The sequence below is a fragment of the Lagopus muta genome, chromosome 1 (assembly GCF_023343835.1).
Source record: "Lagopus muta isolate bLagMut1 chromosome 1, bLagMut1 primary, whole genome shotgun sequence".
NCBI classification, from domain to species: Eukaryota; Metazoa; Chordata; class Aves; order Galliformes; family Phasianidae; genus Lagopus; species Lagopus muta.
The window spans coordinates 124,318,333-124,343,167 of NC_064433.1; the positions used below are offsets into that span (position 1 = coordinate 124,318,333).

General features: G+C 40.2%; 1 protein-coding gene across 4 annotated transcripts in view; it reads right to left on the reverse strand.

Annotated features, from left to right (window-relative positions):
- Positions 1-24,835, reverse strand: part of TBL1X (transducin beta like 1 X-linked) — a 198,612-nt gene that overhangs the window by 26,946 nt on the left and 146,831 nt on the right. For all 4 annotated transcript variants that reach the window (XM_048934276.1, XM_048934274.1, XM_048934275.1 and 1 more), the window contains 3 exons: positions 10,050-10,195; positions 7,316-7,568; positions 924-1,056 (listed from right to left, as the gene is read on the reverse strand). In XM_048934276.1, the coding sequence (XP_048790233.1) occupies positions 924-1,056; positions 7,316-7,568; positions 10,050-10,195 (532 nt within the window). The remainder of the gene's footprint in view (positions 1-923; positions 1,057-7,315; positions 7,569-10,049; positions 10,196-24,835) is intronic.

The following is a 24,835-nucleotide window of genomic DNA, read 5'->3' on the forward strand; positions in this document are numbered from 1 at the left end:
TCACAGAAAGTTGGAAAAACGACCTTCCTCTTCCATGTACATGCTCAGATTTTGTTAGGTAACTTCGAGTGACGAAAACCCATCTATCTCCTCTAACTTGCATCAGTTTTCCTCCATGTTCCCAGTTGGACTTCTAAAATTTAGCCTTTGTTTTAAGTTAAATTTAAAGCACAGGCAAATGCAGACTCCAACAGCGTCTGTGTACAGCTCCAGTGTTATGTTTACAATAGCATTTCAGTTTGGATCAAAATTGTTTTTTCTAAGTCAATCTGACTGCCCTGCTTACCATGCTCTGTCATGGCAGAGCAGCACCAGAGAACACAAACTGGACTATTTTATCAATGAAATTGAGACAAAATATGTCCTCAAAGCGTTTCCTAATGATGAGCACATTGGACATAACCAGGTTCCTTTTGAAGTACCCCTCTCTAATACAAACAGTGGTGGCATAAGACTCTCAAACAATAGTTCTGCCCTCTGGAACTACTACTGTTCGTGCTGGACCATGCTAATGAAGACATGGCTAAAGAGAACTCTGTTTTATAGTCCCCACACTTTTAAAAATAAAACTTGGATGACAAAGCTTTCCGAGATCCCAATATGCACCACTAACTAAGACGAGCAGGAACAGGCTGCATGAACTTCTAATACTCTGAGAGTTATCCAGTTATTTTAAAAACCTTTAAAAATCTTGTTTGCATTCAAAGCCACAGAGTGCACTTTTTAAATGTGTAAATGCTTCATATTCTGCGTCACCTTACTATTACTGAACTCCTACATATGTGCAGTACAGCTGAAAAAAACAGTTGCAGGCTGAAAAAATCAGTAGGGAGATTACTGATTAGTCTCTATGATATGCTCTCAAGTTCTTGCATCTCTAAATAGATTCTAATTGCAGCAGCTGTTTCCAGTCATGGCCTTACCCAGATGCTAACAGGTCACTGACAGGGTTCCAGGCACAGATGAACACCTCTGATTCATGGCCCCGAAGGACTGTTGCTTTGTTAGGAGGAATTTCGACATCCCCGTCAATTTCCATTGGCTTTGAATGATTATCTGTAAAGAGAAATACCTGAATAAGTAGCTTGCAAGATGATGTTAGGTCTGCATTAAAAACAGCTGGTTACCCATGGCTTAAACTTTAAAAGCAATGTATATTTAGTGTCCTGTGCTGTGTCACTGGTCATGCTACTCTGTTTTCTTTTCTATGGTGATTCAAAGTTACGATATTTCCTCAAGATATAGAGTTTTCTAAAATATCCTGTATAAAGTATGTAGCTTTAGATATAAATAATCAGTGTTCATTTCAATACAGATTTTCTTGAAGATGTCTTAAGTTAAATCAACCTAAAGTTTTATTGAAGTAGAAGATTGCCACATATGAGAAAAGATTTATGCTGTTCTTCTAAAAAAGCAGCAGATAGCACATTCATTTTCTTAGACAGTGTTAGAAGTGTGAGAGGCTACACAGATGTAGGATGTATGTAGTATGGGCCTAATTCCCCAAGTTCAGCAGGGAAACAGTGAGCAATTCTCTTCTTATGTGTACCAGGATATATGCAAAGGGACCAACTGATGCACAGATATACTTAACCCACATACTGTGATTCTGGGGTTGTTCAGACTGCAGTCTAAGCTACTTTGGTTTTATAAACCATTTTTATTTCCTTAAGGAAAAAAAAAAACAAAACAAAAGTGAGTTTAAAACAATGAATTTCTCTGAGCGGCAGCATTTCATACCAATCTGCAATGTGAATAATATTTGCACTCCAGATTTTCATTGCATCAGTATGAATCTCAAACTGCACTTCCTGGCTGCAACGCAAGATTATTATCCCCTGTGAATGAGACACCAATCCAGGGCAGGTAACACAGTGGAACAACAGGCAGCAGATGTCATGTACAGAATTGCAGCCCATTTCACAGAAAGCACATCCAAGAGCAGAGAGCTGGCAGGCTGGCGGAGAGGCAGCCTTGTGTTATCTCATCAATGCCTTGGCCAGCTGATCTGCTCTGATTGATCAAAATCCAAGTTCTCAATCTGGGTTAAGTCTTTTAGTTAGTCATTCTTTAATCACATATGGAGATCCATAGGTTCACAAGTGGAATAATTATGCTCCTTTATTGCCACATGTTTATGGCATTTAGAATCAGCCATCTGTCCTGATACTCATGCTCCGTTGAGCTATTGCCCACTGACTGGCAAAACAGACTGTGATGTTACACAACTGCCATCAGAAGGAAGATCTCCAGATTTCTACCCTAACCAATGCTTTCAACCACCCTAACTTCAACTACACAGTTTTGTGCTAATTTTTTTGTGCTAATTTATGCTGACTCATGCAAGTAGCACTTTCCATAGAATTTCATAGAATGGCTCAGGTTGGAAGGGACCTTAAATATCATTTAGCTCCAACCCTCTGCCACGGACTGGGGTGCCAACCACTAAATCATGCTGCCCAGGGCCCCATCCAACATGGCCTTGAGCACCTCCAGGGATGGGACACCACAGCTCCTGTGGGCAGCTGTGCCAGCACCTCACCAGCCTCTGAGTAAAGAATTTAATCCTAGCATCTAACTGAAATCTCCCCTCTTTTAGATTAAAGCCATTCCCCTTTGTCCTGTCACTATCAGACTGTAAAAACTTGGTCCCCCTCCTGTCTGTAAGCTCCCTTCGAGTACTGCAAGACTGCAATGAGGTCTCCTCAGAGTCTTTTCTTCTCCAAGCTAAACAAGTCCCAACTCTCTCTAAGCTTTCCTCATAGGAGAGATGCTCCAGACCTCTGATCACCATTGTGGCCCTCCTCTGGACCTGTTCCAACAGCTTCACATCCTTCCTGTACCAGGGGGCCCCCACATGGATTGCAGTACTCCAGGTGGGACCTCATAAAGGCAGAGTACAGGTGGACAATTCCCTCCCTCTCCCTGCAGTCCTCATTCAAAATATCTGCACTTCTGACCATACTTAATAATCACGGACTGGCTGCATAAAACTAAACTATTACAAACGTCTGTTTGTAAAATCCATATATGCTGAGCACTGTTCTTGATCATTTCCTATATAAAATTAATACCATCAGGATATGTACTAGTACTTGAGATGCAGCCTGACATTAGCAGCTGATGAGTAACCAGGGCAATACAGAGTAAAGCACTGTTAAAACCAACCAGGAGATGTGGCCTCAAGCTCCTGTATGTCTACCAAAGCAAAGAATCACCAGGTTTAAAGCACATATTGATGAGAAAAACAGCAGCATAGTAACTATTAGGCATTCGTGTGTGTCCTGTTCACACTGTGAGTTGGAAGTTGGGGTTAAATCATGCAGTGAGTTCTTTCAAGTGTTTTAATTTGAAAAAATTAAATGAGATATTACTCCTACCATATACGATCCTACTGTTACCTGCCTGGCTCTAAAGGAAGAGCTGCTTTTCACTCCTGAATAAAACCAAATGATGGCTTGATAGCAGCTTTACTCCAGGGTCTCAGAGTTGTGAGGTACTAACAGAACAAGGCCATCTGATACTTAAAAGTATTTTTTGTTTGTACATGGCCAGATGGAGAAATCTAGATACGCACTTTGAATGTTATTAATTATTCTGCAAAAAGAACAAACTTGTGACATGGAAAAAAAAACCCCAGTCAAGTGACACTTGCATTGGTACATATAAGATTGAGTGGCCTTTGGAAACAATGAAATATCTGCACAATTGTTTTCTATTGTTTTCCACCAGCAATTTTGACACTACAGCTTTGATGGTTCAGGAAAAAAGGGAGAGAAAGATGAGAAATCTTTCAGAAATTGTTTCCAAATGTTCATTCTGTATGTCTCCTCTTCCTGTTTTTCATCACGTAATTAAGTAGTGATGTTAAAAAACGTTCATATTTAAAGGATTACTCTTTCCAAAACATAAAATGCCCCACTGAATAAACAGAATGAATGAACATACTGCTTCAGGCTCTTTTCAGATAGACATGATTAAGTTGTACCGAGTGCAGCAGACCTTCAAAAGTGAAAAAATTAGTCTGCATACTAGAGAACTGTGCTTAAAGGTTAATACAAACTATTTTCTATTTTTCTATGGTTAAGACTACACTATATTCTAGTATTTTTCCTCAAAGATATTAAAAATACAAAGTTACTGGAAAGTTATATTCCCTGCCCCCAAAATTATGTTGATTTCTTTTAAATATAATTTTAACATATACCAGTGAGGGATTTCAACTCTTTTTTTCCCCTTTAAATTAAAACAAAAATAATGTACTTCTAAGCTGTTACCAGTGCTAACCCTGACTTTTCACAGGAAATGATTTTTGAGTTAAATATTTGACAGGCCATTCAATGAAGCTGTTCTTTATGGCCGTGCCTTCAATAAAGGAGCTAGGTTGAGAGTTTTTTTTTCCAGAGATTTATTTTTCTTAAACACAACCCAATCCTTGCAAATATAATGATAGAAACAACAGTAAAAATATTTGAGTTGGAAAACAATCTAATGCCAATTCTTTTAAGCTAATTTTTAAAGTGACTCAAAAGAGAAAACATTACTCAGGAAGCAGCAAAATAAGGTAGCAATTTCCTTTACTTATTTTAAACCTGCATCTCAAACTGTTAGATTATTTTGTGTCTCTCTATCTTAAATTATGTCTAAGAAAGAGCACAGTACCCCAAAACATCCCAGTGTACTCTAGCTCTGTTAAATCCAACAACAGTGGAAATTATGGTTCAGGAATTCTCTCCCATCTTTTCTATCAACACTTTCTTACAAAGTAGGTCTCCCAGCTTTCACCTTACTCATTTTATGTCCCATCCTAAACATCTTCTGATCTTAATCTTAAAATCTTATCGTAAATGTTTTGTCTTGATCTAAGCTCTTGCCGCATCTTTCGTCTTAGTCTGTCCTAGACTGAACACTCTCTAAACACAGTGATAAGGGTGAAATTAAGGTTAGATACAGTTTGCCCTGTGTAAGCAATAAAAAGGAAGAGAGTGACCTTTTTGTCAATTCATTTACATAATTACCTTTTCCTAAATTTACCATAAAAGAAGGAAATATAAGTGCAAGGCTATTAATCAGACCTATGCAATAAACTGCCAGTTAGATCTGTTATTTCTAGTGCTTTCTGATAACTACTGAGAGAGATCTCTTGCAGTTTATTTAAACAGGTCTGATCGAGGGTGAGAGCATCAGTTTTGCAGATCTGTATGCATCTCCCAAGTATAATCCTCAGCCTGCAGTTGTTGATATCTCGCTGATATCCTCTGAATGACTCCCACTGAAAGGTTATATTCCTCCCAGGCACACAAAGAGCCATCTGTCTCTGTATTTCTCAGCAGCTCCTCCCTAAAGTCTCCTTCTCCTTAAATTGCAGACCTCACCTCTTTGCTCAGGATGGTGAAGAGCACAAGAGCAGCTGCCAATGAGATGTGCCAGCTGGCCAGGTACTCCCACTGCTATGGCTCTGTTAACCTATCTGCCTGGCAGGTTTTCAGCCATGTTCATGCTTTGAAATTTGCAGCCTATGAAATTTCACTGGACAACACCGATGTCATCTTCTTGCATTCTGCTCCATGCAGATATTGGATGAGATTAAGTCATATATGACTTCTCTACCTGAATACACTAAGAAACGTTCACAACTGTTCATGAAACTACTTCTGTTAAAAACCACTGTAAGAACCATTACTTTTAATAAAAATGATGACAAATCTGAGAGACTGAGGTTCAGAGGGGTTACACATCAGAATTGATCTGAAAGGCTCTCATTCTTTTAACACAACAGAATACAAGTTTCTTCAGATCACAGAAAGTAAGTCTGAGAAGTTCTGCATTTGTGATGATCTGATATTGGATTTTCTACCTTTAGAATTTGTTACTGAGACAGAAGGAAATTCTCCAAAAATCTTTACCAATGATCAGAATGAAAGAGTTAACAACAACAACAAAAAGTCAGCGGTAGATAAATTTGAAAGTGCTTTCATTTCTGCTTGTACCACTTCAGATATGAAATAAGTTCAACTTCAAAACAAAGGATCAGCTGGAAATAAAATACTAACATTTTTCACAGATCTAAAACAAGTAACATCTTGGAATTTTTTAGAACTCTTAACATTGCTTTCTCAAAAGAAAAATGTATTTTAAATCATTTCAGTATTACTGGGGGAAACCATTCTGTCTGACTGAAATTCCCTGAAGAAAAATCTGGTATGAAAGCATTTTTCTCACTGACCCAGAGAGGAGTCTATTCAAGTCAAAGAGAAGACAGAGACTGATAAAGGCATCTACACAGCAGAACAAAGAAAATCTGTTACATGACAACAGTCCTGACCTGTTTCTTGTCTAAACCAAAGAATTCTTGGGATTTCCTACAAAACCTGCCACACATGTTCCTCTAGAATTTCTTTTGAAATATATAATGTATTGAGGTTTCGTTTCAGATGTTAGACAATGCCCTAATATGGTTTGCACACACAAAACAGAACCATTAATCACATCTGCTCAACAATGTTAGCACAGCCAACAAGATTTGGTTACACCTACAGGTACATATACCGAACTTTAGATGTCTAAGACATGAGCTCAATCTCTGTCATCAGTAAACAAAGGTGAACGTGGAGCTCTTAGGGACTGACTGTTCCCATACAGGAACATTCTACAGGAAGTAGGACTTTCACAGTGATGCTTGTATGACTAAGCATGTGGCATTAAGAAAAAAGCAAGGAATTCTCTCCTCTGTGCCTTCAAAAGAAATTCTCTGTTTCCCAACTGCTAGGAGCGGCTCATACAAGCTTCTATCCAGTTTTCGACTATTCTGTACAGGAATGGATAGGCCAAACTGCTCCAAGGACCTTTGTAGTAAGGCAATGGATCATCACAGGGTAGTTAGTGCTCAGTGCTGTGCTCTGGTCATGCTTTAATTACACAAATATGGCTTGCAGGGCCCAGCCTCTCAACCCACCTTCCCCTAGCTTGGCCAAAATGATCAAATGCAGCTGCAGCTTCTCCCAACTGTCATCATATGTATTAAAGCACCTATTAATGAAATCTACAGATAGCCTGCTCCAAGGAAATTGCATACAGCTCCATTTCATGACACTGGTTTCAACTTGCAATTCTGAAGATATTCGAAATTTTTGCATTGTAAGAGATAATACTGTGAGAGAAAAAGTGTTGTCTAGTCAAAAATCTTTCTAGAATTACCCCATCCTCTTGAAATTATTCCCCTCAATTTTACCACCTTAGAGACACCAAGTACATGAGGATTATTCAATATCTAATCTACCCCAGCAGCGGAAAGCAGCTGCACAGGTTGGCTTACTTATTGCATGTGCCCCATTCTCCTCTCCATTCACAGTGGCTTCTCCGTTCTTTGGTGTGTTCTGCTGGGAAACAGCAGTCGTCGTTGTTCCCGCTGTTGCTGCCGTTGCTGCTGCTGCTGCTGCTGCTGCACTGGCTTGCTGCTGAGCTAGTTTCTCTCTGAATGCTTGCTGCCGGGTCTGTACAACATCAGGCATCACTGCGTCTATCAGAGACAGTGACTCTATTGGCCTGCCATCAAATACTGTACCATCCTGCAAAGAGAATGAGCCAAAGTAAAATTGCAAGCTCAGGATCTTCAGCACTGAGGCTGGTAAAGAGGCAATATTACAAAGAAACGAAACAAAACCAGGTTGCGTGAGGATACTGTTCTGCGAAACCATAATTTGTACAAAATTTACACAAAAATCAGGCAGCTGAACTCTTTACAGGCTCAAAAATATGATGTTGTGAAAATCTATCATCTGAATTATAACAGAAAATTTTCTTTATTTAGTATTTTGAAAAGGAAAGAATAATGGCTAAAGTCATGACAGAGCCAAATGGACTTGGGTTGAATGGTTTGTGTTCCTGCACTAGCAGTAACATATGAATGGAAGCAGTAGATGAATAACGAACCTCAGATAAAATAAGATGTATATGCAAATTCACTGTTTCTTTATACCACATTCATCAGCCCAGCAGCACCAGTTGTAGCTGATTGTACAGGACTGCTTTACCACTATTATTCCTTCCTTTTTCCCCCTGGTTTTATTAACAATAGTTACAGATTTCATTTTGATTTCTGTAAATTAGGCTTCAGGTTTAACAAGCAATTGAATTAACCTTCAAAGGCTATTTTTTAAGACTTAATACAGACTCAGGTCAACAACTGCTTTATCTACTTAGCTCTGCTTCACTTTCACTTTCCTATTACCTATTATCTTTTGAAAGTGATACCAATAACTGGTGAGGAGAAATAACAGTTTGGCTTACAAGTCTGTTTCTCTTGGACTGTCCTTGGAATTATACCATACATTATTGAAGTATTATATATCTGTTTCCTTATGCGGAAGAAAACAGAGAAAAGAGTCATTAGAGAAGACACATACAAGACCTCTTTCTCCTCAATATTTTTAATGTAAATGTCTCTATAGACATTTATTTGAATCCTGGCTCAAGTCCTTGCTACAACATGAAAAACAAATGTTTGCCAATAAATTTTGGCATCCTACATTTTTAACTATAAAAATGTTCACTGGAATATTTCCATGACTGCCTTCACACAAATCACAAACAATACTTTAATTTTATGCACACTAATTTATAAACTCACGATTACTCACCACTTTGAAGTAATACACACAATATATCTGTAGCCACTACTGGCACACAGACTTGAGGAAGAGTGGCTTTCGTTTTGCTTCTAACTATATAATCAAGCAGAATTGAACCACTTGGAGAGAAAAAATAAATCACAGCAGTGATAACACATGTATTTTTAGATTATTCACTCAAAAGAGGTTAATTCTGAAGCTGGATTCACAGGAATAGGTCCTTACACCTTTCATATAACGTGAATTTATAGGTGCTGTTCGTGGTTAGAAACACTCTAACTGTGTAGATCTAATATCAGACACAAGGCCAAATGTTAAGTAGCAGCAAATTGAGAGAGATTCCTCACATTGGTTTGTTATTACAACACCATCAAAGTGCAGCTTGGCACGAATGTCAAATGTCACTGCCCCAATTAAAAAACACATATACAACACTTAAATGTGGTATTTGAGTCATAAAAATAAAACCATACCGATAAAGATAAAAACAAATGGATTTCCAAACCATACAGTACAAACACAGCTTTCTCTGTTTTATATTCCTTTGTTCTCACCCACGTTGTTCACATACGACATTCAGCTATAGAGGAAAAAGCAATAGCTTTTTACGCATTAATATTAATACAGATCTCTGACAAATACAGCTAACTGTGGTAAATATTTTGTAATGCAGCACTTGCTCATCTGCCATGCTCCACTCCCTCTCAAAGTATTGCGCCTTTTTAAGGTTGGCAGGGCAAAAACACTGGCTCTTTCCTACATGCCCTCTTTGTTTCTCCTTGCAGCTCAATGAGAACAGAGACACTTTGTGGCTGCTCACACAATGCACACAGACAACCAGTGATCCAGCCAGGATGAGAATTTACACACACTTGTTTTGGCATGTCTGTGCTATGATGGGATGGTGCTCAGTCTCTGTATGATCTGAGCCAAAGCTACTGAAATCAGAAGAATCTCTCCAGTGATCTCTATGGACTGTTAGTCAGGTTCCTCACAGCTTGCAAACAGCAGCACTACAGGTTCTGAAAGGCAGCACAGACTGAAGTTTCAACCTACATTGCAAACTTTTCCTGTCACCTTGAAAACACAGCACTGTAAACACAGACACACCATCTTGTTTGCTGCAGGAATCTCTGCACCGGCTCTTTTGCCTTGAGTAGTGGAAACACTGCAAATCCCAAATAAGCAACACAGAAGTGGCTTCGGTGCCACAGCCAAAAAAGCGAAACGTGTATCTCAGAGCTGCCTGGCTCTCTGCTGGGTGGTGCAAAACAGGGAGAGCAACAAAAGGAAACTGCATCAATGCAACGTGAGGATGGATGGTGGGTGTGTGTTTTTGAGATGTGTTCCTTGGTGAGCCCCAGCACGCTGGCCGGCAGTGCCTAGGAGGGGTGTGAAAGGGGTGCTGGGGGTACTTACTTCATTGATGCTGATCTCAGCCTCCACATACTGGAGCCCTTTCTGGAGGATGGAGATGAGTGCAGCAGGTGGCACTAGTGTTCCGTTGATGTTGGACTGACTGATGTGGCTCTCGATGCCGAACGTGAAGGCCGAGTGGGAGAAACCTGAGCAGGAAAAGGAAGCCATGACATGAAATCTAAACGCACCAGCCAGATACACCTTCATGGTCTAAAAATAATTCTGCTTCAAGATGCAAAAGACACTGCAGCACAACTGGGGGAAGGCTGCTGCAGAGGCTAAGGAGAGCTGTGCCAGTAGCTGCCTGTGCACAGCCCTGCACATCTCATGGGTAGCAAGCATCCCTCCAAAACATGTATGCACGCACAGGAGAGTAATCATGGGAACTGGCCAGCTGAAAACAAAAACACAAACATGAAAAATACCAGTCAGCACGAAGGCACGTTCAGCTAACAATAAAAATAACTCAGGTCTTCATTTTCCTGTCTACATTTTTGTGTCAGTGCTTCCTGAAGTTGAGCACTTACACCCCTGCCAGCACCACACAACACCAGGGCACAGGAGCAGCTCACGCAGGGGAGCCGTGTGCTTATGCAAGGGAGAAGTTTAAACTCCACATTTATTGCTGAGCGCAGTACGACACACGAAGCACTGCCATTAAGCATGAATCAACAGAATGACCGCTCCTGCAAACCTATCTTCTGAAAGCGAACAGCAACAGCAAAAGTAATTAATTGGGATCTGTCACTGCAGATGAAGAGCCAATTCGACAGCCCTCCCTTCAGCCCAATGCTTTTCTCTTCGCCATTTCACTTTCTTTCCATTTCCATTTTTGTCACTGTCCTAGAAAGAACTGGTTGCGACGCTGTGAATTGAAGTGTATTTGCGGACGAATGTTGAGGCTCTGCAGCCGAGTAGCTGGTAGGGCTGCTGGGCACTGCTGTCTGGCCTGGAGGCTGCAGACCCACGGCCCAGGCAGTGGTGGGGGAAGGGAGCACAGGATGTAGATGTAACCGTAGGAACCCATTTATCACCACACTGTCTCCAGAGCATTAATCTGACATTAAAAGCCTTGGGGAAACCACCCATGCGCTGTCTCAAACAGGAAGAATCTTAGCAGTCTCTGCTGACCAGACAAGAGGGAAAAAAAAAAAAAAAAGAAGAAAAAAAGAAAGCAGTTCTCGAATGAAAATACTTCCGTTAAATATAGCTTTGCCTCTTCCCCTTGTCAACAGTAGTTTCATTTATAGTTCTGTCCGTTAAGGGATTTCCCCTCTGTCACTGCAATGTCCGATTGTGTGTGGGCTGGCGGACAGGATTTTGGGCTCGCTCCACAGCACTACTTTCTCTCCCTCTCTCAAACTGTTTTCAAGACTCTTTTTGCAACCAGCTCAATTACCATCATAGACAGATAGCAAAAACAAGCTAAGAAACAGAATGCCTCCCACATGTGAAAACCAAGGTACGTATTTCTCTGTGATTCTCTCCCCCTACGCACTTCATTTTGCCACTGCTTTTCTTCTCCGCCAGCCTCTATCCTTTCCCTTCCCTACCATACTTCCCTTTCCCAGCACTCCTCCATTTTTAGGAATGCTTAGGACACTTTCTAAAAAGTGTCTGGTCAATCCAGACGAAGTACTGTGTATGACCACAAGCATGAAAACAAAGCATAGGGAAAAAAACACCTAAAAAACAGCAGTATTATTTATCTAATCCCTGGTCCCCCTTTACCCTGTCTCACTCTTTATATCCTGGTCTAGTTTATGAGCTGCTGGACCTCCTGCTGCATCCAAAATAGATCTGCAGGGCAGTGTTTTTGCCTTGTTATTTGTTTTGCAGAACATCCAAACACATTGCTGGGTAGCACAGTAAGAATGAAGTCACTCAGCACACACAGCTTGAGTCAGAGACCTAGGGTTTGATCACTGAACACTGAAATCTCTCTCTCTGTATAAATATATGGCATGCGATTAATCAGATCCCACTAAACATATATTTATACGTATTTAAATTAAACAACAACAGTAATAACACATTTTTGAAAAGCAGTGGACTTTAAAAAGCATTACAGATTAATCAGTCAACCTACTTAAAAATGCAGTAGATGCAGATAATTAAGCTGTTGTCCAGAAGCACTGAAGTTCCCTACCACAAAAGACAGCAGCTACTTTGTGAGCTGGCAGCTCATAATTTTGTAAAGTGGTCTCTGATTTGATCAAAAGGCAGACAGAATAAAAATGGCAAACAGTAAACATCCATAGGAGATGGTAAAAAACAGAAAACTTACTGTGGATCTACAGCAGCCTTAAATTTAACTACTTCATTATTGTGTACAGTATCCTGCAGACCTTTTTGCTGACTGCTGTCACATCTCATTTCAAGTCACATTGTTGCCAACAGACAGGTGAACATGGCATACAGCTAACCTCTCTGGCCAGTACTGAGCTGCCAAGTCCTTGAAGTGCAAGACCTCTCACCTGACTGCGGGTGAGAAAAGGGACCTCTCAGCACAAAACACAGCTGTGTTATTGAAATGAATCCTTTCATTTGACTGTTTCTCTCTATGACAAGTAACTATTACCAAAGCACCCGAGAGATGACCAAACAAAAAACTCCTGGATACACTGTCACCGAATAGAAATCTCAGTCACTTATCTCCAGCAGCTGAGACAGATGTTCCCAAATCTTATCTGGTAAGATCCAAATAATGAAAATCAAGAGTGAAACTGCTTAAACGGGTGCTGCTGGACACTGTGTTCCTCAACCCTCTTGAAAAAAATCCTAATGTACAACAGTATTTAAAAGGAAAACAAAGAAACAAAAACACCCAACCAACCTATAGCTGGTTATCTCCTGATTTCTTAAATATTACCATAGAATTTACATGACATATGAAAGTACAGCGACTTTAAAAGTTGCACACACAGTTAAGAAAATTCTGAATGAAACTGTACCCACATCAGGTTTTTGGTAACCGAAAAATCATTAGTTTTGCTTCTATAGTTAACAGATGTCATCAGTTCTCTTTAGGGCACCGTGAGTACATGGAATTATATAGCTGTGATGCAGCTCTGTATGGTTCAGTCATATAAAAAGGTGATTTTTACTGAACAAAGGCAAGTTTCTTTTAAATGCTAGCTATTTAAATGCTTGTGTTACAAACGTTAACTTGGCCCTCTTTCTGAAGTTCATGAAACCACATGAGGCAGCGCTAAGCCAGGAAGCCAGCACACCACCCCCTCGATGACTGTGCAGGCTGTCAAGGCAGTCAGGGAGGGAGAACAGCAGGAGAACGTGCTCTGCAAATGGCAGTCTTAGGGAAGGATGTGACCGGGATGGTATGCCACTCTGGCAGACCAAAACTCAAAACGCTACAGTAGCTGTGAAATGAAAGAAGTGCTTTGCAAATGTGTGTCCATATGCGTCACTTCTTCAAATTCTGTCAGCCCAGCGATTGTAATAATCACTCTATAAAACATTAATTTATACCCAAATAACACCAGTAAGTGGTGTCTTAATGGAGTAAAACCTTTGAGGATACATACAGTGAGACTCAGAGCTTTTAAGGATGTGGGTATGAACACAAAGGGTCAAAGGGAGGGACCACGGCCACATGCTGGAACTGGTTTTGTATCCGTTAGCTGGACAGTCACTTGTGCAGTGACACGACCAGTGCCCCAAATGGCATCTTTCAGCAGCCTTGAGAGGATGGCTGCCAGGTCTTTCCCACCTCAGCCCAGAGAAAATATGGGAAAACATGTACCATCGGAACTACACACAATGTGTAAAAACATAATCATACATGAAAAAAATCCAAACGAAGAGCGGATTAACTGCAGGACTTCGTATGATCACGTAAAAGGCAGTATCTATCTGCTCTGGCATAGTAGTCTGGAAAGATTTTGCAGAGCATAAAAGCATTGAATGACATATGAAAATTCATAATGAACGCAGAAGAAAAATGACATAATGAAATGAATCTCACCTAACAAAAATTGCTATGCAAGTGTTTTTGACTTGAAAAGTGAGTGAAATTCATCATTTAGAGATTCTCTCACGTTTATACTGACAGTGATAACAAATCCGGGTTCTGTGCTGCATCTCTTCCCACATCGAGGTGCCTATATACATTATCAGTGGTACTACACAGTCATTTGGGAATTCTTCCCCCAGGCAGTGCCAAAAAATGCATATGTAGGGCTGTTTTGCAAAATTTCACTGATAGATTTTTCTGCAACTGCAAAAATAGAAATAATAGTGTCGGGTTTTTTTTTCCTTGGCTGCTCCATTTTCAGTTAAAAATGGCTTCCCTGACAGACAGTATTTGCCACTGATTTTTTGTTTAAAGAACATAATGCTGTTCTTTGCATGCTGATTGATCTGCAGGCTATGTAACTTTAGTTGTTTGCAATATGCTTGGCTCACAGCAGCAATGCCTAGAAAATGCAGGCATAGGAAACAGAGATAACTGGGCTGCCACGCAGCCTTAAGAAAGCCCTGTGTCCTCTGGAGACGTGCCTCACCTGGTCTGAGTTAAGCACTCCTTCTTTTAAGCACACAAATGGGGTGCTGCTGAGTATTCCCTGTGCTACTTGATCTAGCAATCATCGATCCATCTGACTGACATTCCCTAAGTGCTCCCTTCATTTTCGGATTCCTTTATCGCTGTAAAGAGCAGTCGTGTTTAAACTTAAAGTGCAATAGCTATGGCACCTACTGCTGCATTTGTGCAGGTGAGCAGACTGACAAAGAAGGGTCTGTGGAAGCAACGTCTTCTGACATATTTCTGTCTTAGCCAGTAACTGAGGAATGACTACCGACAGTTAATCTGTCTGCCGAGTACCATACAAGTCTCCTGCTTATGAACTACATTTTTTTTCAAACCTAGCAAGTTTGCTTCACATACTGTTCAATTTTTTTAAAAACACATTTTGTCTCTAAGTTGGTTGCAAATTATTCAATTTAATTATTCATACTATGTGATTCTTCATATACGTGAAACATTTGTTACCACAGAATGAAACAGAGAAGAAATAATTATCAACATCAAACTGTCTCTGACGCACATCTCAGACATCTCTAGGAGGAACCGAGTACAAGTTATGACCCATTCTTACAGATCTTTGAATAACTCATGCCCAGTGTGGTTTTCAGTCCAGGAAAATTTTGAGATATCACAAGGAGGTCTGTGCCATTTCCTTTAATGATTTTTCCTATTTCCTTTATTCAGGCAGTCCAGACAGGTTTTCAAAACGTAGCGACTCCATGTTCATTTTCCTGAAGTTACTAAATTAGTGCTGTTACTAGTTTAAGAGATAGATGTCAACTCTTTTTTCCATAATAATTTAAATACCTCCAGGTGCACTGTTAAATAATCAACACATTTTATTTCATTGATTTCTCTAATACTGTGTTGTCTTCTTCTTTATGGAATTTCCAAATACTATGTCTTCCAATTCTTAATACAACACGCTGTTTTCTTATAAAGTATTTGGCAGGTACAGGGTACAAAAATAAGGAAGGTTGTACCAATGATTAAAACGTCTTGGTAACTTGTGTTTTTGCAACTGCTATAATGTGATTCACTAGCAATCTCATTCTTCTGATGGCACGAGTGCTTGTTTTCTTAAGGTATTACTGTGACTGGCATTATTGCTGATACTTCGGCTGATGTAAAATACATGCAAGGATGGAACACATCTAAGAGCTGACTGCAGCTGTACAGGCTGCAGGGAAGGAAAGATGGCCCTGAATGGGGTTAAAGAAAGTCAGCTTTATCACCATAAATGGGCATAAGTGCAAAATTCCTGGGAGATTCAGACACATTAAGCAGAAGCATTCCACAGCATAATGACTTAAAAGTACATTGCACACAGAAGGAAAGGATGTCCACACACAGTCCCATTGGCAGCCTTGCCATGACACCAAACCCAAATAACTCCAATGCTTGCTGAGCTTGCCAAAGAAACCAGATGCAAACAGTGGAAAAAGATCTTCCAAAATTTGACATCTGGGTCTTGGGAATGCCATCTGAGCTGGAAGGCAAGAAAGGAAGAATGGTGCAATGCGGTGACCTGAAATAAATCAGAGCCACACCACTGTAGTTTAAAGAAATTCCACCAAAGAACAGTGAAATAGAACTACTAACAAAATCATTTCCTCCAAATAGCAATGTATGAAGAAAACAACTAATGCTAAATTAAGGCTTTTGAAGGTCTAAATTCGTTAGTATAGAGAAGCAAAGAAAACACATCTCTGAGCCCATGAAAATTCACATAAGAACTCAACTTCTGGCTGAAAGACAGAAGCAAACAATTTAACTTGGAATAACTTTATTTTCTTGATCCTGGACACAGCACATGCTAGCTGAGCCCCTGGAACAAGTTAAACCATTTCTAGACCATCGTTCAAGAGAACCCAATGATGTTCTTTACTGCACTTGACTGCAGCTGCCATTTTGCAATGCAGGAATTCCCTTTCTATTAGGATGCACTGAGTGTGAATTACAAACACAGCATGAATCCCCATCCTTGCTTCTCACATTTCTGTCTAAATGTAATTATACAGACATTGTATTGGGCTTACATGGCAAGATTTGGAAAGCAGGGAGGCTGCAGGGTGACCTCTGTGAGCAGAGCCTGGCAGTGCCCTACATCAGAGCAGAGCAGAGCAGAGCAGAGCAGAGCAGAGCAGAGCAGAGCAGAGCAGAGCAACTGCTCCAATGGGACCCACTGCTGCTAGAGCAGTGCCATGAGTGGTGCCAGGTGTGATGTGCGAGAGCAGATTTAAGGAAGGGAGCACAGCTTTGGCTACAGCAGATCTCCCTGTGCGGCCCCAGAGGAGCCCATGGGGGCAGTGGTAGCTGTGACCTGCAGGAGGCATGGCCTGTGGGTATCCTGCAGGAGTGGCCTGGGCTGGAGGTGCAGCCCGTGGAGAGGGGCAGCGGTGGGGCAGGAGGGCTGGGGGAGCTGCCCCCCGTGGGAACCGTGTGGGGCAGTGCCTGAAGGGTGGGCCTCGTGGTACAGAGCCATGATGGGGCAGCCTGTGGGAAGCCCCCGTGGGATCAGTTTGGGAAGGACAGTGCTGTAGAAGGGACCCATGTGAAGCAAGGGCTAAGAGCTGGCCATGGAGAAGTGGAAGAGATGAAGGGCTACGGACTGACCGCAACCCCCACTGCCTGTTCCCCTGTGCTGCTTGGGGGGAGGAGGGAGAGAAAGGTGGATGGGGAGAAGGTGGTTTAGTTCCCACTTAGCTCCCACTGCTCTAGTCTGTTAGTAACAGGCAATACGTTACAATTAATCTTCCTATGCTGAGTCTGTCTTGCCTGTGACAGTAATTTGCGAGCAATCTTCCTGTCCTTATCTTAACCCATGAGCCCTCTTTCATCGTATTTTCTCCCCCTCTTCCTTTATGGGGAGGGAGAGTGCTTGCAGTGGACTTTAGCTGCCCATCTGTGTGAAGCCACTACAGACATAAAAAATATGCTCGCAGAACCCTTGTGCATAGCTTTTGCAGAAAGGACACTGGTTTCTCCGAAATATGTTTTGTTGCAGTTAGCAACATTTGGTGCCTAGAGCCACTGATAACATCCTACAAGCAGCTAAAAAATAGGTGGGTAAAAAGCCTGAACCACATCTTGTTTATTATTCACAGCAGCCTGAGATTTTTCTCCTAGCTGAGCTTTCTCAGTAATACATCCTAGAGTGCCTCTCTAGTTTTGGCAGTGTCTGCTTATTTTTGAAGACTTACCTTTGCAATTACATAAAGGGCTTAGCAAGGACACACATTAGCAATTTAAAATAAGAACTGCAGTTGAAACATATTTTTAGAAAAATCAGCTGAACAATAGGGCCTGTACATTTGTTTCAAGATTAGGATTGCGGAGTGATTAAAATTATTTCTAGAGCCCTAGCAAATGTGCCCTGTATTGCACGTTCTTCACAAAGAAATTATCCCTAACCGTAGCTTATGTCAGCTGCTAAAATTATAATGTGCCTGGTTACCCTAAGTTTGTAGAAGCCATTATTCACCAATATTAAACGTTACACCCTTTTTTCTTGGATATCTGACCTGCTTACCTTCTGCCAAGAATTCCAAGTAAATGTCTGCTACCCAAAATTATTTTATTAAAGAATGTTTTTGGCAGGTTTTTTTTTTTTCTTTTTTTTTTCTTTTCATGCAGGAAAATATGCTGGAAAAGATTAATACTACTTGGAAATGATCTTTTCATGAGCAATACTTGGCACTCACTGCTTAAGTCTTTCTGAGTGCTGCAAATTAACAAAAAGAAATACGATACAGACAGAAAACAGAACATGAGCAATGGAAAGAGGAACTTAAAAAAATCTTTTGAAAACAAGATCTGAAATAATCCTCCTTTTTCACTTGCTCTGTGTAAATAGGCTGACAACTGCAAATAAATGTCAATGCAGACCTAACACTTTAATGCAACTGTGGGCAAGATTTGAAGTAACTGCAGGAGAAAAAAACAAATAATCCTTCTAAATTAATGGGATGCTGGTATCATAGATTGGCTTGGGTTGGAAGGGATCCCAAGGATCACCAAGTTCCAACTCCGCTGCCACAAGCATGGCCACCAACCACCAGACACCTAATACTAGACCAGAGGCTGCCCAGGGCCTCATCCAACCTGGTCTTGAACACCTCCAGGGATGGAGCATTCACAGCCTCTCTGGGCAGCCTGTTCCAGCACCTCACCGCTCTCTTATTTTCAACCCTGTTCAATCAAACATGCAAAATGCTGTGCAACATTGGAAGGCTCCCTTTCACGTAAGAGACCTTCACAGTCATACACACTTCTCATTTTTTTCTGTAAGGTATGTTCTTTTTTTTTAATCAGTTTTAATATACGCCTGCAAGCAGTGTCAAGCAGGAATAACACTGTGGCTGACGCACTGTGGGCACTCAGGAACCTCAGCTCTGGAATGGTTTCTGCTCATGGCCACTACACATGGAGTTCAAATGGAGCTGTGCTGGCTAGAGATGTGAAGGGGTGTGATATATAACTGCAAAACTGCAGCACTGTATTACAGCTTCTTTCACTGGGTATGGCCAACAATCAGGAAAAGCACTACACAAACATGTAACACATCGCTGGTTTTACTAAGCAAAGACATCTTGATCTAAAGATACTTTCCTTCCCCCCAGTATCCAATTTTCTTAATATCCCTATACTGCTGTGATACTGTAATTATGTAAGCTATAATGATCAGGACATGAGATGATCAGAACAAAAACATGGGCTATGGAATAAACTTGAAAAGGTTTATTTGCATAACTTCCAATTTCTGTGTTTGCTCAGTGTCTGAGATCCAGCACTGCACAGCACCTTTCAGGCCAAACAAAAATGAAAATAGCCAAGTTTTTAAACTGTTCTCTCAACAGACCTAGAAGGAAATACCAAAGAAGCAGGGTTCTGCAGAAGGCAAAGAAACAAGATGCTCAGTGTATTTTTTTTCTTTCATCAGAACTTAGAAAATTCTGCACAAAGTATTGCTTTTCTTATGTGACATTTATGTGACTACTATTACACAACAGGGGTAAATGAGACAGAAGGAAGTTTCAAAGGGATTGCTTGATCAAATAAAACATTCAAAATTATTATTTATGTATGTGTAAGTAATGTAGATATCTGGTCACAGAACTTTAAGCTTGTGCACATAAACACACATAAAAATGGCCACCATACAGCTTACTGCATTCTCCTGTAAATATAACCATGGCAAAACAAATAACTTCTGTAGCTGTAGAAGTATTTTTTCCTCTCCATCGTGGAATTTGGATTTTGGGAAGCTGAGCGTCAAATACTGCTAGCCTGTATTCACTGTTCTACAAAAAGAAGTGCACAGTGGGATGTGGGTTAACAGAACGTTCTGTACAATACAGAAGTGTAAGCTTAGCAACTCATTTGTTTATCTTCAAACTTAAAGGTATTTACCTTTAACCTAGCAGCTTAATCTTTTGCAAGATTATAGCTTTGATAATTATAAAAAAAATGTTTTTGGTGCAGCTTAATAAAGCTAGTTGTCTTATAATGCTGACCCTGATTCTCTTAAAATCTACTTAGTGTTTTCAAAGAGAATAAATGATTACTTGCTGAGTGAGAAACTGCATAACAGAGTTCTTATTCAAAAAATGGACTTGTCTCTTCAGCAGTCATTCATCCTCCAACTATGAAGTATTATTTCATACTCAGAATCAGTCTCGCTGTTTGTGAAATCATACGGTAACTTCCTCCCTAATCTAAAAGAAATACAGAAGGCAGGAGAGAAATAAAAAAATGGTGGCAATTCAGTGAAAATCTCCATACCTTTTTGAAAGCACAGTTTTCTTTACTACAGTCATATCTTGCAGGGGAAGGTTATATACATTACGTTACATTACAAGCAATGTATGGAAACAGACAGTTTCTCATTAGATAGGAATGTTAATTCTTTTATTTAAACCCAAACTGGTTCTGTTAGTTTTCTCAAGCACTTCTATCCAAAATCTACTGTAACACATATTTCACTCCTGCAACAACACCGCGGCTTTTGTGTATCTCAAGTAATTCAAGAAAGGTCACAAACACTGGCTCTATAACCAACTTCCAGTTGATTGGATTTGTATCATAAGCATAAATAGAGCTGCATGCCCACAAATCAGATCCGTGCTAAACCAAGACAATTAAAAATGGATTTTGTATTGCTTCAAAGCCTGCTATCGTATCACTGAAAAGGTGAAAGATTCCTGCAGTCAGCCTTCACATTTGTTCCTGAATAATAAATACCGTCAGAATCTCATTCATACTGCATTTAGATATATGAATATATTCAACCAATTTATAACTGCCTATAAATTCACAAGTAGTACCTAAAATAATAGCAAAATACTGTTAAATACTGCATTACCACAATTCTTTCTCCAGAGGATTTAAATATATTTTAGGACTATAACCTTTTTACTGTACATAGAATTAACTTCATTTTCAAATAAGAAAATAATGGCACAAAAACTTCAAGGCCAGATTCAAACACCAATTTTCAGGTATCTCCTTAAAAATTGCATTCTTTTCTTTAATCATTTATACCTGACCAGCATCCAACTGTACTAGCAAAAAAGTACCCCTGAAAATAGGAGCTAAGCAAATACACAGGAAAGCTGCTGAGTTTTGCCTACAAACTACAGCTACTGCACATCACAGGCAGAATACACGTGGCCCAGAGTCAGTGGCAATACACCACAGATAATTACTGGAACAGCACTAAAATGTGTATTTTATCTTTGGGTGGCAGGATGTCATTTCAAGGATATACTTTTCCCTCCACAAACAAAAGGTCTCCATCCTCACCACTAGCGCACTGCTATATACGCAGCTTCATAAGCATTCCAGTGACTATAGTGTTCAACAGTACCTTTATGTAAGGTACTTCAAGAGACCTTTGAAGTTTTTCAGCTTTGAGAAGGAGGCTGGGCTAGCTGAACCTGAGCCAGAAATTACCCTTGCAATAAAGAATGCTGACAGCACCCTGAGCAGTGCTATGAAGAGTGTTGCCAGCAGGTTGACGGAGGTGATCCCTGTCCTCTCCTCAGCACTGGTGTGACACACATGGACTGCTGGCTCCATTTCTGGAGAAACACTGGAAAAAGTCCAGCAAAACGCCACAAAGATTACCAGTGGAGTTGAGCATGCCATGTATGAGGGAAGGATGAGGCAGCTGGGACTGTTCAGCCTACAGTAGGTAAGCTCAGGGGCTTCTTATCCATGTGCATAACTGCCTGAGGGGTACAAAGATGATGGAGATTTCAGTGGTACCCAGTGAAAGGACAAGAGGAAAAGGGCACAAATCGAAACACACATGAAATGCCATTAATCCCTACCCCTCCCCTGCCTTTTTTTTTTTTTTCAAATGTCGAGGCAACCAAATAACGGAACAGGCTGCTCAAGGATGTTACAGACTCTCCACAGAATCACCAAGGTTGGAAAAGACCTACAAGATCATCCATTCCAACCGCCCACCAATCACCAATAGTTTCCACTAACCCATATCCCTCAACACAATGTCTAAACGACCCTTGAACACCCCCAGGGTCGCTGACTCCTCCACCTTCCTGGGCAGCCCATTTCAGCACCTGACCACTCTTTCAGAAAAGCAGTATTTCCCGAAGTCCATTCCATCCTTGCAGTTACTCAAAATCCAACTCACGCTGACCATGGTATGAGCAGGGCAGTTGGACTAGATGACCTCCAAAGGTCCTCCCCAACCTTAACTACTCTCATACTGTGAAGTGCTGGACACTGTACAGCCTGAGCTCTCCTTTGAACTAACCAGTGGAGAGAAGAGAGGAGAGAAATAAGGAAAAATCATTATTCACAGACACTATATTCACACCATATTTTTTTATTAACACATTAGCCAAGTGCCTTTATTGACCAAGTGCCTCTTTCTTCTCCTGAATTATTCTTCTAAGAATATATTTTAATAATTTAAGCAAAACCTATGCACTATATATTTCTCTTCTACCCAGCAGCAGCCTTCCTATGCAAAGAAAGCAGTTAGTTTTGAAGCAAATTTAGCTGACCTATATAGGCCAATATTTTATGCTATGCTTAAGCTGAATCATTTTCATACGCTTTTCACATCTGTGACTCAGGAACTCTGTGCTATAACAGTTATTTAAAATATACCTCACACAGAAAAAATACGGACTTCAGAGAAAAAAATCATACACATGTACAGTAAAAATTGCTGCACAAAGCACAAATTTGAAAGAACACAACATTCCATTTCTGTTCTGAGAATGCACTTTTTGCAAACTGTGATATTTTGTTCACAATTTGTATGAAATTTCTTTGTTTAAGGACAGAATGAGTATAGAAAGATGTATTTTCTTTCAGATTTTGTTGGTTCCTTTTCAAGGAATTGTAAATGGCATTGGAAAAAAATATAAGGTAGCACTATTCCAACTGTTAGTATGTGACTGGACAAGGTCACAATGCTGAAATCCCAGAAGCTTCAGAATATCCATGTCACTTATAATTCCAGAAGACAGAATGAGAGTAAGTTGCATTGGATGTGGCTAACAGGAAGGGCCTTTGCTTAAGCGTTTTTAACTCTAAAAGAAATTTGTGCTGTGATTCACAGAAACACATCATGTTCTATGTGCCCTTTGAGCCTATGCTGAAAACCTAGGAGAAAATCTTATCTTCTAGAAAAATCTGTCAAACATCAACCAATCAATCAACATCAATGCAATGCTGTCATCCTGAATCTACAGGGGAAAACAACTACATTACTAGCTTAATTCATATGGCTGGGAAGAAAACAAATTACAATGCTGAAGTATAATGATAAATTGGCCCAAGTCAGCTGCTAAAAATTTACTGACATGTTTTTAGTGCAAGTATCCAGAAAGCATTTTTATTATCTTGCACATGGTACTGATTGTACATCAAGGAAAAGTTTATCAAGTGTATGTCATAAAACATGGAAAAATTCAAATTCAACAGTGAAAGTATGAGTGAAAATGGGAACTTATGCGATCTTAACTCTAACAAGGCATTGCCAGACATCCACCACAATAAATGTCCTGTAGGAGAGCAGTAGAAGCCTCAGACAGATGGAGAGCTGATATGATTTGATGGTGCAAGATACATGTAAGTGGTACAAAAAGAACACAGTTCAAACAACCAATCAATCCATCAAAATACTAAATTTGAAAAGCTTTAATAATGAATTGGCAGATTGGACCGGTTAGGGAAGGTAATTAATTGTAGCATTTGAATCTATGATAGGATTTGTCACTCACAACAGATGGCAGCATAGTTTGGATTAAAAGGTACATCATGATTCAATGTGTCTTGGTTTAGCCACTTCCCTCTCTTCAGTCCTCTCTGAGGTTGTTACTGCATATTGGTTACTGCCCTTCATTCTGAAAGACAGATAACTACCTGCTTCTGTTTCGGGCAGACAAGGCAGAATGAGAAATCTCTGTACTCTAAACTCGGTATGGTTTTGTAGAATCACAGTCCTTCGTTCTGAAAACAATCCACAGGACTGTATCAGTGGTAAGGATGGCTGCTGGCAAAAGTATGCTTCTCAGGAGTTTGAAGAGGTGCAAACCTGAACCTACATAATTTGGATGGCAGAACAGTGCCTTTGGTATAGCTTGTTTTGCTTTTGCCAACACACCTGTTTTGTTGGTATAAATATATCCACCATAGGGACATTTTGTGTGCTTTTACTTCCATGCTGGTAGAATGCTTACAGTGCAGACATCACCTAAGCTTGACTTCAGTAACTGAGGCCAACATTTTCACCTGGAGGTGGTCTCTGAATCAAGACACCTTCAAATAAATAGAATTCAATTATTAGAAGTTTGACTTCTGGAAGTACTTGGCACTTTGCAGAATCTGGCCGCTTCAAATTGTGCTCCAGAGAAGTGCACATTAAGAACTAAGCAAATTAAGAACTTGCAGGATCTGGTTTTTGGATAAGAACTAACAATCTGAAACAGAAACTAGCCACTTGACTTCTTTATAGCTCAAGAAGAGGTGCATTCATTTACCTGCCACACAAGTGAAAACACTCTGCCATGTCAGTGATAGATGCTATCAATAGAGAGACCTTAAATGAAAAATACACTTGAGGTACTGCTTCTTTTTCTTGGCATAGACAAGACCTGAAAGAGACACTTCTGTGAAAAGGCATTTATTTATTTATTTTAATACAGCTGTGCAATTGCAGCCTTAACTGGTCCAAGTCCTATCTTGTACTGAAGGGATG